The 12755-nt window shown below is 41.4% G+C and overlaps 1 protein-coding gene across 4 annotated transcripts in view; it reads left to right on the top strand.

Annotated features, from left to right (window-relative positions):
• The window catches only part of PPARGC1A (PPARG coactivator 1 alpha), a 625371-nt gene extending 620346 nt beyond the window's left edge, over positions 1 to 5025 (top strand). For all 4 annotated transcript variants that reach the window (XM_033160824.1, XM_033160823.1, XM_033160825.1 and 1 more), the window contains 3 exons: positions 181 to 302; positions 865 to 1016; positions 4606 to 5025. In XM_033160824.1, the coding sequence (XP_033016715.1) occupies positions 181 to 302; positions 865 to 1016; positions 4606 to 4709 (378 nt within the window). In that variant the 3' untranslated portion in view covers positions 4710 to 5025. The remainder of the gene's footprint in view (positions 1 to 180; positions 303 to 864; positions 1017 to 4605) is intronic.
• Positions 5026 to 12755: the final 7730 nt, after the last annotated feature.

The raw sequence follows: 12755 nt of genomic DNA, 5'->3' as shown, positions 1-12755 counted from the left end.
TTAATGTTATTGCCAAATAACAAGTCAGCCAAACCACCCCAAAACAGATAAAAGGTGGGCCTGCTCTTTCAAACTAAGTGGTCTTAAACTAGAATATTAGAATTATACATCACCTCAGTTTTATATATGTGTTTTCAAATAAACTATTTCATGTGGGAATAATGTGCTCCTCTCCAACAGGAAGAACGACGTGTAATTTATGTGGGCAAAATTGGGCCTGACACGACCCGAACAGAACTGAGAGACCGGTTTGAAGTTTTTGGTGAAATTGAGGAGTGCACCGTAAATCTACAGGATGATGGGTGAGATTAACCTTTTAAGATTATTCCTTGTTAGGAAGTGTGTACACTGGTACCTCTGGTTGAGAACTTAATTCGTTCCGGAGGTCCGTTCTTAACCTGAAACTGTTCTTAACCTGAGGTACCACTTTAGCTAATGGGGCCTCCCTCTGCCGCCGCCGCCCGATTTCTGTTCTTATCCTGAGGTAAAGTTCTTAACCCGAGGTACTACTTCCGAGTTAGCAGAGTCTGTAACCTGAGGTACACTGAAAAACAAAGAAAGATGCCCATAAGTTTGTGGCAACAAGAAAGTGCTGTGTCAGACGTCAAGCTAAAGTTTTTTGTAAAAAAAAAACTATCCCCCCACCTTTATTAATCCTGCTATAGTTGAGATTTCATGTCCCAGAAAAAAAAGTATTTAGCTGGCTGACAGGACAATTGTGCTGATGAATGGACGCAGTGGTGCTGGCATTTACGCTAGACGAGCCCCCGTAGAGTTCTTGCTTCTTAGGAAATGGTGACGTTGGACGTGCATTAATACTTTTTAATTGCAATTCTCAACAGCATGTTTTCTTTTCAATTGCAGAGATAGCTATGGTTTCATCACTTACCGCTACACTTGTGATGCCTTTGCCGCTCTAGAAAATGGGTACACGCTGCGCAGAGCCAACGAACCTGACTTCGAACTGTATTTTTGTGGACAAAAGCAATTTTGCAAGTCTAACTATGCAGACCTAGGTATGGCGTTTACTTTGCAGGGGGGGGGGCTGAATGTAGGTTCTGCAATTTCAGTTTATCCAAGGGCCTTTCTGTTATTTTTCAAGCTGGAACAAACAATACAAATTAAACTTAGAGCGCCTTGTTTGAAAAGTAGCTGCAGTTGTTTCAAAAGTGCTTTCTAAACCAAATTCAGGTCTGCTTTTGCCAATGTGCGATTTCGATGTTCTCCAAATTTGGGGACAGCAAAAGGGAGTCCCTCCTCTGCTTGTGGTATACAGGTAAACTCGAAAAATTAGAATATCGTGGAAAAGTCCATTTATGTAAGCAATTGTTTTCATTAGCTACTGGAGTTTAATATATGAGATAGACTCATGACATGCAAAGCGAGATATGTCAAGCCTTTGTTTGTTATAATTGTGATGATTATGGTGTACAGCTGATGAGAACCCCAAAGTTGAGATTGTGAATTTGGGGTTCTCATCAGCTGTACGCCATAATCATCACAATTATAACAAATAAATATCTCGCTTTGCATGTCATGAGTCTATCTCATATATTAGTTTCACCTTTTAAGTTGAATTACTGAAAGAAATGAACCTTTCCACGATATTCTAATTTTTCGAGTTTCACCTGTAGTGTTGTGAAGTTCCTTTCTTGGCACCACAGATTTCAGTTGTGCCTGCGTTCTTTGTGCCACTGCGGAACTGCACTAGGATATGGTTACCAGATTTTTTTTCAATGAATCCGGGGACACTTTAAAATAAAAATTCATGCTTTATTATCCATAATTACATGGTTTTCATGGGGATCCAGGCTGTACACTCCTGTGCTCCTGGCAAAAAATCAAAGCCCTAGACAGGATTCAGTAAAAAGCTGGTAGTTTATTCTTTGGGGGAAAATAAATACCTGCACAAATAAATCAATTCTCTAATAATAATAATTCCTCAGGTTTCAGGGCTGAACCCTATCTCAAATAGCTAGAAATATTTTTTGGAGGGGGAATAAATCCCCTCAGCCTTGATGATGAGCGCCGCAACCCCATAGTTGCCTTTTACTGGACATAGCTGTCCAAGAGTCCCTCACCTTTTACCTACCTAGCATCCTGGACCTTAGCCATTTCCTACATCACCACAGCAGCGCCTGTACATAAAGCAGCTAGCACTTTCCTGATAAATGGCTTCTGAGATGTGTTTATCCAAAGACCCTTTTTTTTCTTACAATGAATTCTCTTAACTATATATTTGAATATTAAAGGTTAAGCAGGAGGACAGGAAATGTTTCTCTTTTACCAAAAATAGGATTAAGTGTGATGACACTTGTGGCCGTCCTTAATAGTCTAATTGTGTGGGTTTTTTTAAAAAAAAAATTAAATTAATGACTGGGATCGTTAAGATTTCAGCGTACTGCTATTCCTCTGTTAGTCTGAAATCTAGTACAGCCACCCTCTGCTTTGTGTAACGCGGGAAGTGAATACAAAACAATATTTCCCCGTGCCAATTGATGTCTAAATGATAAAGGCGATATGCATTGTTCAAAGTGAATATGCTATAATTCACTTCACTGGCTAAATAGATAGTGTAAAGCCGCAGAAAGGCAGCTGACTGCCGGAGAGATAGAGGCCCAGTGATGAAAATATAAAAGGTGGGAAATCATTTGTTCAAACACTGGCTGATAAAAAACCAGTAAAGACGGATTGAAGTCTTGACTTCACTTGACTTATCTTCCACATTGATGAAGTCAGGGGGTGTTTTTAGTATCTCAAAACATCTAGGGTATAAAATGAGCTACCTTAAAGAGACCTCCTTGAACATTATCCATCACTTGGGGTGAGTTCTGGAAGAGCTTTCCATGTTGTCTGTGTGTCCTCAAACCTTTTCCTCATCAGAACTTCAGTATGACTTTCCGAGTTTTCGTTTTAAAGATTGCTGTCCCTTTCTTTTAAGCGGGGGAAAATGAGTCAAATGTAGAACAGCGAAACTCTGAACACAAATAGCTAATATATTATCTATTTTAAACTAATCTGTTTCCTAAAGGGTGGTTGCAGTTAGTGGAACTACCGGAATAGTACGTCTGATGAGCCCACAATTTGTGTTCAAAATGGCTTGTAACATTCCACAAGGAATAACTGTGACCCATTAGGAAGTGGGAAACAGCATAATATGTTGTGAATTAAATGCAGCACTAAAGCTAAGAGGGTTTTTTTTTTTTTGAGGGGTTGTAGTAAACATTTGCTTACATATCCAGATCCCATCTCACTAGGGTAAGAGCGAGTAGCCCTGCTGCTGAAGTGTGTGTGTGTAAGTAAAAATAGCCCCTTCTAATGCTTCTTGTAGTGGTAGTGGAGTCTGCTTCCACTGGGCTCTGTCAGGGGTCAGCAAACCTTTTCAGCAGGGGGCCACTCCACTGTCCCTCAGACCTTGTCGGGGGCCGGACTATATTTTGGAAAAAAAAAATGAACCAATTCCTATGCCCCACAAATAACCCAGAGATGCATTTTAAATAAAAGCACACATTCTACTCATGTAAAAAACACACTGATTCCTGGAACGTCTGCGGGCCGGATTTAGAAGGCGATTGGGCCGGATCCGGCCCCCGGGCCTTAGTTTGCCTACCCATGGACTAGAAGATTGAGGTAATAAGGGAGAACTGCATGCTGTCCCTCCCATAGCAGTGTCACCCCTTCTGGGAACTGGTACTACACTGCCATGGTCCCCTGTAAAATGGCTTCAATGCCAAGTGATGTGGAAGGAAGCCATGTCATTAAAAATAAGGTTGGCTGGGCCTGTGGGTAAGTAGCATGAAGAATGCAAATGGAAGGGGGTAATTTTTTAAAAAATCAAGATGGAAAACTATGACAAATACAACAGGAAACGGGAACGGAAGATATGGAACCGGATGCGAATTAATGAATGCATAATAAGAAAAACAATTATGGAATATCATTTAATATATCGTCACAGAGCGACTCTAGTATAGACAGAGGTGGAAATATTAGTGCTTAATATGGAAGAATGGTTGTGGAAGTATTTGGCGATAACGTTGATATGTTTGATTAGAGGAAAGCTATTGTTGAAATTTATCAATAACCCTAACTAGAGAACCCCTTTTGGATTTTTTGTGTAAAAAGGAAAATGATTTAATCTGAGTTATTTGGTTTGGAAGACTGGGAAAGTATTTCCTAACAAAAAGGTAGATCAGTGGGATGTCATTCCAGAGTGAATATTTTGAATAATTTATTTTATGTAACTGACAGACAGACAATCAGAAGTCCTTTATATTTCCCCTATTTTCTCTTTTCTTTTCGTCTCTTTTTTTATTCAGGTTAGTTCATTTTGTCTTATTGTATTATGAAAAATATCTAATAAAATCTTTTTAAAAAGCAAACAAACAGATAAATAACATGAAGAATGTGTAATAGTGGCTAGCCGAATTAGTTATTGTTATCCATTGCAGATTGGACTCTAGTCTTGATGAATCCTAGTGCAATTTGCATTCCCAAAGTTGCACGCAAACCAGCCTGTACTGTCACGTCAAGGAGACTCTATAAAAAATAATAATAATCATAGTCACAATAGTCAAGACTCTACCTACCTATCTCTTCTTCTAGATTCAAACTCAGACGATTTCGATCCTGCTTCTACTAAGAGCAAGTATGACTCCATGGATTTTGACAGCTTACTCAAAGAGGCACAGCGAAGCTTGCGGAGGTAACGTGCATCATGGCCAAGGAAAATGGAGGGATGGCGAATACCTCATGGACGTCAAGTCCTTCAATAACGAACAATGAAGAAGTCATGCTTACAAATTTCTCCCTAACTCCACACACTCTCCATATACAAAAACATAGTTTACATGGACAGCTAGCTGCTTAAGGAACGAAGAGGCAAAATGGGTCTGGTGTGAGCATTTGTGTAACCCTGAGTCTCAACTTTGCTTTTCCAGGGTGAAGAGGGCGAGGGTTTTGATCTTTGTAGTGTGCCAAGTGAGAACCACTTGACATGGCAGCAGTTCCATAGAGATACGTTTTTTTAAAAAAAATAATATATATGCGAACTCCAAAATTGTGTACATAGAACATTTTCAAAATGAAGCAAATTCAAACTTCCGCTGCTGACACCTGAGACACACTGCAGGTTTTGGGGTTTTGTTTGTTTCATTAAAGAAGCTTCTTCTCACACCATGTTGTTTTAAAATGACGACAATCCTGAAGACACCTACAGATCCACAAAGCCCGCCATCTTTCATTGTGCTTCTCTCGTGAAGGCAAGGGAAGGGCAGGAAATGGGGGAAGGATTAAAAACTTCCATAGCGTTCTAAAGTTCTGTCTTTTTAATTGCGACATCCATGTCAGTTTCCAAAACATTTATCTTAAGTAGAGAAATTTCGAGACCCTCATTAACAGCCAGCTTCTTGGGTGTTTCCCCCCTCCGATGAGCCGACATGGTGTTACGCTACAAAAACATTGAGGGCAAATCTTCAGGGGGGGTCGGATGATGGGGGTCAGATGTACAGTTAGATTATTTACTACATTCATGAATGTAGTTAAGTATTTACAGATGTTAAATGGAGTATTTTTATTTTGTGTACATACCGTATGACAAGACGATGCTCTTTTTTTGTTACAGCTATGCACTGTAAATGCAGCGTTCTTTTAAGGAGGAAAAAAAAAACCTGCTGAAATTTTTTCTTAATCAAGAATATTCAAATGTAATTATATGGGGCAAAACAATATTGTACACTAACATATTTAGAAAGCTGAACTTAACGCTTATATATATTTGATTGTAAAAGAAAAAGAAAAGTGTGTGTGGGCGCTTGTTGAGTGCAAAAATATTGATGCTAGACGCACATCATCCATCCCTTCTTTGATTAGCTTATCTAATAACATTGACCAGAATTCAGCCAAAGTTAAAAACAAACGTTATTGATTAGCTAGACTGGTGTTAATTGTGTCTATCCTTTGCCATGCCACAAAATGTCTACCCACGGTATTTCACAGTATGCCAGTGCAGAGATCTGGATATATATTTCCATATATTTGTAATATATTTGATATTAAAGCCCTGGGCCCTCCAGATGGATGTCCTATTTAGGACATAAAGAGGAGGTTGCAACACTTAGCAGAGAAGCAACCGGCAGGAGTTTGCATCTCTGCATCTCTAAGTCCTATTCATTTCATTGGAGGAGTTGGGGCACATACTTAAAATCTCTCAGTTGAGTTTGGTTGAGACTGCAGTCCTATCCATACTTAATTGCACTTCAAAAGTACTTAACTTTGGCTGGGTCATACCTTTGTCAAGAACTTACCTTGGGCAACAAGGCATTAACCTCCTTTGCAATATTTTTTCCCACATTTTTTGGGGGGTGCCTCTTTCTTTAGCTGTTTTATATAAACAAAATTTATTAATGGGGGCGGGGCCGGGGTATTTTTCTCATTTAAAAGTTTTTTCTAGGAGATGCCATAATTTTATGTGAAGCTTCTCAAATGGGAAATCATTAAGAAGTGTTTTTATTTTATGTATCAATGATAGTTTTGGAACTAGAAGTCACAAATCTTTTTAAAAAATGATACTTTGTTTTAATCGTTGTGACTTTAATTTGATAAAGAAAATTTGCTGTGGTACAGAGCACAGTTATGGTTTTTACAATAATCCTGTGTGTCTGAACACTGTTCTTGAAGCCAGTAATCTGTTCATTGGCAGAGTTCAATGATTATCTATGATTTTGAAATGTACGCATCCTCTGTATAAACACTAATCTTCATTCCTTTGTTTACTTAAAGATGCATATTTATCGGTTGTGATTAACCTATTTATTATAAATTATGAGGTGACTAAAATAATAAAAAGGCCAGTGGACATTTTTATGTAGGATGCACAGCGGTTGTCAGGTTGCTAAATGTATTATTTTCATTTGGTGGGGGGGAAATCTAGCTTTTTTTCCCTTCAGAAGCAGTGATTGTTCCTTCTTCTTTTTCTTTAACTATGCACTAATATGGCCTTAGAGGTGCCCATGACATTGTGGGAGCCTTCAGATCGTATCAGGATCGTAGAATCCATTTGCAAGTTTATGGGCTGGCACAATGCAAGCAGCTAAAATAGACTAACTTGTCCAGCCGTCATATGACTGATGTCTTGTCCATTCAAGTCATTCCTGTCAATTACCCTATTGGATTTCAAGTCAAACACCCATCGCAAGGTTGTTACTCCTTTTCAGTTTCCTCTTTAGGGCATTCACTGCTTGTTTACAGAATAAACGAAAATTCCCCCAGAGAGTTTGTGGCTCTAAGAATGTATACAGACCTGCCCAAACCAAACTCTTTAGATGCCATATGGGCAGACACACCAGTGCACACAGAGGATCCCAATATGATCCAGTAGATCCCCGTTTTCCGTCCAGAGATCCATAGACAACCAAAGGGGCTACCATAGTGGATGGAAGGTCTTGTGTGCCCGTCCAGTCCTAAGAAAATGAGTAACTTCACCAAGTGAAGAGAATGGATTCAGTGAGGATTTGAGAGTCTTACACATTCACTCAAGTGGCCCATTGGGCGAACCTGCAGTTGAGTATAGAGGCAGGCAAAAGGGAGAGCAGTGCTCAGTTGAATTTTATCTAGATCTTGTGCACCTGGTTGCTCCAACCACAGAGCCCTTGAACATGCCCACTCCACGGCACGATGGTAGTGGAGACGGTGGGCAGCCATTTGCCTGCTTGAGCCACCCAGCAAGCATATATAGCAGTAGGTGGAATACACTGCAGTATTAACTAAGGGTCTTTTGGCAAGATGTTTAGCACTTGGGTATGAGGAGGTCCTAGAGTTGGAAGGAACCACGAGGGTCGTCTAGTCCAACCCCCTGCAATGCAGGAATCTTTTGCCCAATGCGGGGCTCGAACTCACATGCATATTCAAGTGGGAAAAGGCACATTGAAACATATCCCATGTTTTTCAATACTGAGATATTAACACCTCAGCACCAAAAATATGGCAATAACTGGTTGTTACTTAATCCTGAAAGCGGAAGTGGTTTCTGAATTGTAATCAACTCTGCCTACTTTCTACTATGCACACAGCATGGGGGAGCCGCTTCCCCTTCATGTGACCTGACACCTACGATAGACATGTGAACGGAACCATTTGGGTCAGGTTCATCCCTTGATTGTCCCCAAGGGAGGCGGGGCAGCCTTGCTTTGGGGGAAGGGGCCATAGGTGGCAAAACAGAACAGGCTCTTTGGTTGCAAATAATGTTCCAGGCATCATTTCCGGTTGTGGGTCATGAAACTTGATCCCAAGCCCCATTATCCCTAGTGCAAAAGCGTGGGACCTCAATTGTCCTGGAGGAATGAATGGGAGAGTGGTAGAGGCAGAATATTTTGAAAGCAGGGCTGTTGAGCTTTTAAAAGTCAACTGATGGGATGGTGGGGTGGAGAGCTGGGTAAAATTCTCCCATCCTTATGTTCTACACTCAAAGATAAACTGCCTCTGAACCCGGAGGCTTCATTTAATTGCCATGGCCAGTAGCCAGTGATAGGGTACTGACTAAGAACCTAGGACCCCTGCTGGATCCAACAGACGTCTTTCCTAGTTCAGCTTGGATCCTGCTTGCCCCAGCCATTAAAAAGGAATCCCATAAGCAGGATGTGACTGCAATAGCTGCCTTCTGCTCTTGTCCTCCAGTGACTGGTATGCTATCCTGGAGCCACCACTGACAGCAACTGATAGCCTTAAGTTCCTTCAATTTGTCCCCTTTTAAAGCTGTCTGGGTTCGCGGCCAACACCACACCTTTCAGTAGCCAGCTTCATAGTTTTAACTATGCACTGTATGGGGTACTGCTCACATGGGGTAGGAAATATCCATGGGCGAGGCTCTTGCCTACACGGTTCCCAGTCACCCCCATGCTGAAGGGGACATGTGTAGTTATACATTTGAAACAGGGATGGTATCAGTGGAGCAGTGATTGCTTCTGAAGATACAACATACCTACCTATTTATCCCCCCCTTCCCTAAAGTGCAGGGGAAATGATTTTGTCCCATGATCAGCGCAGCTGAGTCTGACAGCTATCCTCATTTTTATCACCAGCATATTGTTTTCCAGTAGATTCCACTGTGTCCTGTTCTATGCCTGCTCTTTTTCGTCTTTGTATTCCTCAGTAGGTAGATAGCAATAAAAAGAGAACTTTTTCACAAGTTCTGTTTTGCACCCTGTCAATCTGCGTAATCCTTGCCATCCATTGCTTTGTAGGTTGAAGATACAGGTATTTTAACTTTTGATTGTGTGAATGCCAAACTAAACGTTTACAGCTTTTTCTTTCTGGATTTTGAGTGTCTTCTGTTGTAAAGGAAAAAAAAAATTAAAGCAATAAATTATTTTTTAAGAAATCAATATTTAGTATATCATGTGTTCAAGGACGAGACGCATTGCCGATTTTTGCCTTTCAATTTTAGTGATTCAATTTTTAAATACATTCTATTTGGCCCTGGATTGCTGACATAAAAGAAAAACGTGTGCGTGCTTATGTTTTCAGGTAGCTGCTATGTCACAGTTCAGGGTTTCATTTCTTTCTGGCCTGATAAATATCTTGTTCTTGAAAATGATTCTTCCTTTGAAAGCACACGTGGAATTAATGTGATGGTGTGGTTGGAGAGCAACCCAGTCCAATCTCTGCATGGGAAGCACGCTGCCATACACAAATCTCTTGTTGAACAGGGAACTGCAGGTGCCTATCAGATGCCGATCTCAATTCAGATGCCATCTATCCTCATTGCATTGCATTCACACCCGCATCCACATTTCTGGCACAAATAGTCAATGCACAACTGCAAGCAACTACAGTTCGGGACATATACTGTTGGACAATCTCTGTGGGTAGCCCATCAAGCGCTTCTTCAAAAAAGGCGTTTCATATTTGCACATGTCCTACGTTGCCAAATTGTAGCATAGATCTGTATGTCTTTTAGATGAAGATGTTTTGCCTCTGCTTCCATGCTGTGGTAAGTACCGTATCTGGTAAGAGAACCAGTACTTAGAAACAATAGCCTTTCTAAGCGACGTAACAAAGTAATTCCTCCGTAACACAAAAATGATCAGAATCCAAACAGAGGGAGTCCAAAATTGGGGGAGAAAAATAGCAACTGGTGCAAAATGGCTCCAAACCACTGCTGTCCTGCCAGCAAAGATCATAATGCAGGAGGAGTGGTTTTTGCTGTTAGTGTGTAATGAGCTGGGTCAGTTTGGGGAAAAAAATACCTTTTTATATCCCTTTAGATGTCAGCTTCCAGTAGGCAATGATTATGTGTCCTTTTAGGATGGCTGTAATGGAACTTCAATCACTGTAGTATAAGATCTGATCTATAAATGACCTAGACTAGCCATGTAATGTGATGATTCTAAATTTGTACCTATGTGACAGACATTTTCAATAATGTGAAACTACTGATCTGATGCAACTACTGTAAAATGTGTACAGTAGGGAGAAAGTGGTAAAAACTATACTGAACAAAGGAGAGCCAGCTATTAGACGAGCCCTCCTTGGGCACACCCTTGATCTCTATATGTACTGTTGTCGTTTTTAAACTCGCTGTATGACAATTTCCTGTGATGTCCCAACCCCCCCCCCTTTAAAAACAAAAACAAAACATGCAGTACATGCAGCCTCAATGAGCAAAATAAAGGGAATTGAATGTTTCAACCCCACTTGTTGATTTTTCCCTTATTTGTCCTGGGCAAGCAAGGCCTATCTTTCCAAGCTAGCTGTGGACAGGATTCTGCATGTATGGATTGGTGGGAGGGGCGGGATGACACAGATTTTGGAGCACGAAATTGGACGCAATTTCTGCTCTCGTCTGAAAGTCTTCTTAATCTTCTGGTTTGAATCTGTGCAAAGGAATGGCTATTGAAATAGAAGCTAGTTGGGCAGAGGCGAGGTTCTGTGCCTGCATCCCATTCCCCAGAATAAATTGTGTAAATAATTGTATTTGTGTAACTGGCACAGGTAATAGAACCCACCTCTTCTTGTTAGAGGGTTTAGATTATTTTGGGTGTTCAGTCCATTTCATTAGGGGGAGAGTGCCACTGTGCTCACTTGCCCCCACTCCCTGTCACATCCCCATCAGCCTATCCTTGTTGCGGTCCTCACGTTGAGAGTAGCATTGAACTGCAGAGCCTCCTGTATACATGTAGGCTCCCTGTGTCGTTTAGCAGGGAGCTCATGTACCTCCAGCAGGTTCCCAACTTCAAAATGGCAGCAAGGAGGAGAGGCGGGACGGCTCTTCCTGGCCACACGCTTGTAACTGCATGGACCACAGTATCTAAAGAGGGCTAGAGCATCAGGTACATTTTGTAGCCAGGTACGCACAGCAATGGCATGCAGTTCTTTTCTTGGTTTTAATAGCAATTTGCATCTTCAAAATGGCTCTATTTTTTTGGAACCAGAAGGGCAAGCGTTAGAAATAAAATGTGTCAAAGGAAAGCTAGTTTGGGGACAGAGATTTTTTTTTTTAATTTATTTTTTTGCATTTAAATTGCTAGTGTGGTGGCCTCCAGAAGTTCTGGGCTACAATGTCCATCAACTGGATGGTCAAGGGAACTCCCAAGGGATGAAGGCTCAGATCCAGGGGATTGGTGGTGGGATGATGATGATAAGAGGGCAGAGGGCGCAGACTAGGAGGAGGAGGTGGTGGTGGTGTTGGAAGCTGAAGAGGTAGCAGGGTTTAGTGAGCAAGAAGACAGAGAGCAGTCCAGACTCGGAGTCAGGAGAGGAGTGGGGCCAAGAGATGAGATGAGGCAGATTGCGGAGGAATCCAGGGGGTCTCCCCCTCCTGCTGTGACCAGCTCCCCTCCCCCCTTTACTTCTCTGCATGTTCTGGAAGACAAGAGGGTGGAGCAATGAGAGACAAGATGGTGCAGCTTTAGGTTGCTGGAGAAAGAACTGGGGGGAAGAGAGAGCGGTGGGAAGGCCTTCAGTTCTCACAACAGCTTCATTGGGGCAAGACCTGCTGGGAATGGTTGCTGTGACTGAGCTGTTTGGTTTCTTGGAATAAAGAGTTAACTTCACTGACATCGGGTGCTCTGTTTTGTTTTTAATTTGCTGACCTACACCTGACTCCAGCTCCTGACATCAAGAGTAAAAAAATCCACCCCTTAAAAGAATTGCATTGGAGAAGCAGATAAGGAAAGAAAATTCATTTGCACTTCCTTATTTACCTGATCAGGTTATGGAACATCATCGCCATCTGAGTGGCTAAGACCCATTTCTTGATGGGCACCATTGGACTTGGCAGGAGTGCCTCCCAAAGAGAAGAGCGATGGGAAATGATGCAATCTGGATCCAGTAAAATTTTAATTGGATCATTGCCATTGTCAAAAAATGAAGAGGGAGAGGGAGGTTTGAATTGTGCATGAGGGAAATTCTGGCAGCTGAAGCTTCTGTTGCCATTTGGGCATTGTGACCTGGCAATCTAAGATGGGAAGAAGAACTAAGAAGTATAGCATTTGTTGATGGGGTGGTTTCACATATTGATTCCAGCTAATTAGCCAATTATGTGATTGTAAGCTTCTATGTAGCATAAACAGGAACTATTGAAATTAATATTCCATTGCAATCTGTCCCACAGCACGGTTCCTAGATATTATGCTAGGCAAATAGCCAATATTCTAGAGTATTACTAACAATGAGGGGGGGTACTTAACATTATCTCCTACTACATTCCTATTGGCTGAAATTAGTTGCCACTGCATTCTTTCCCTTGTGAAATTTGA

This window comes from Lacerta agilis, chromosome 9, assembly GCF_009819535.1.
Source record: "Lacerta agilis isolate rLacAgi1 chromosome 9, rLacAgi1.pri, whole genome shotgun sequence".
NCBI lineage: Eukaryota > Metazoa > Chordata > Lepidosauria > Squamata > Lacertidae > Lacerta > Lacerta agilis.
Note: the sequence above shows the minus strand (reverse complement) of the source record. Positions and strands in the feature narration are given on the sequence as shown.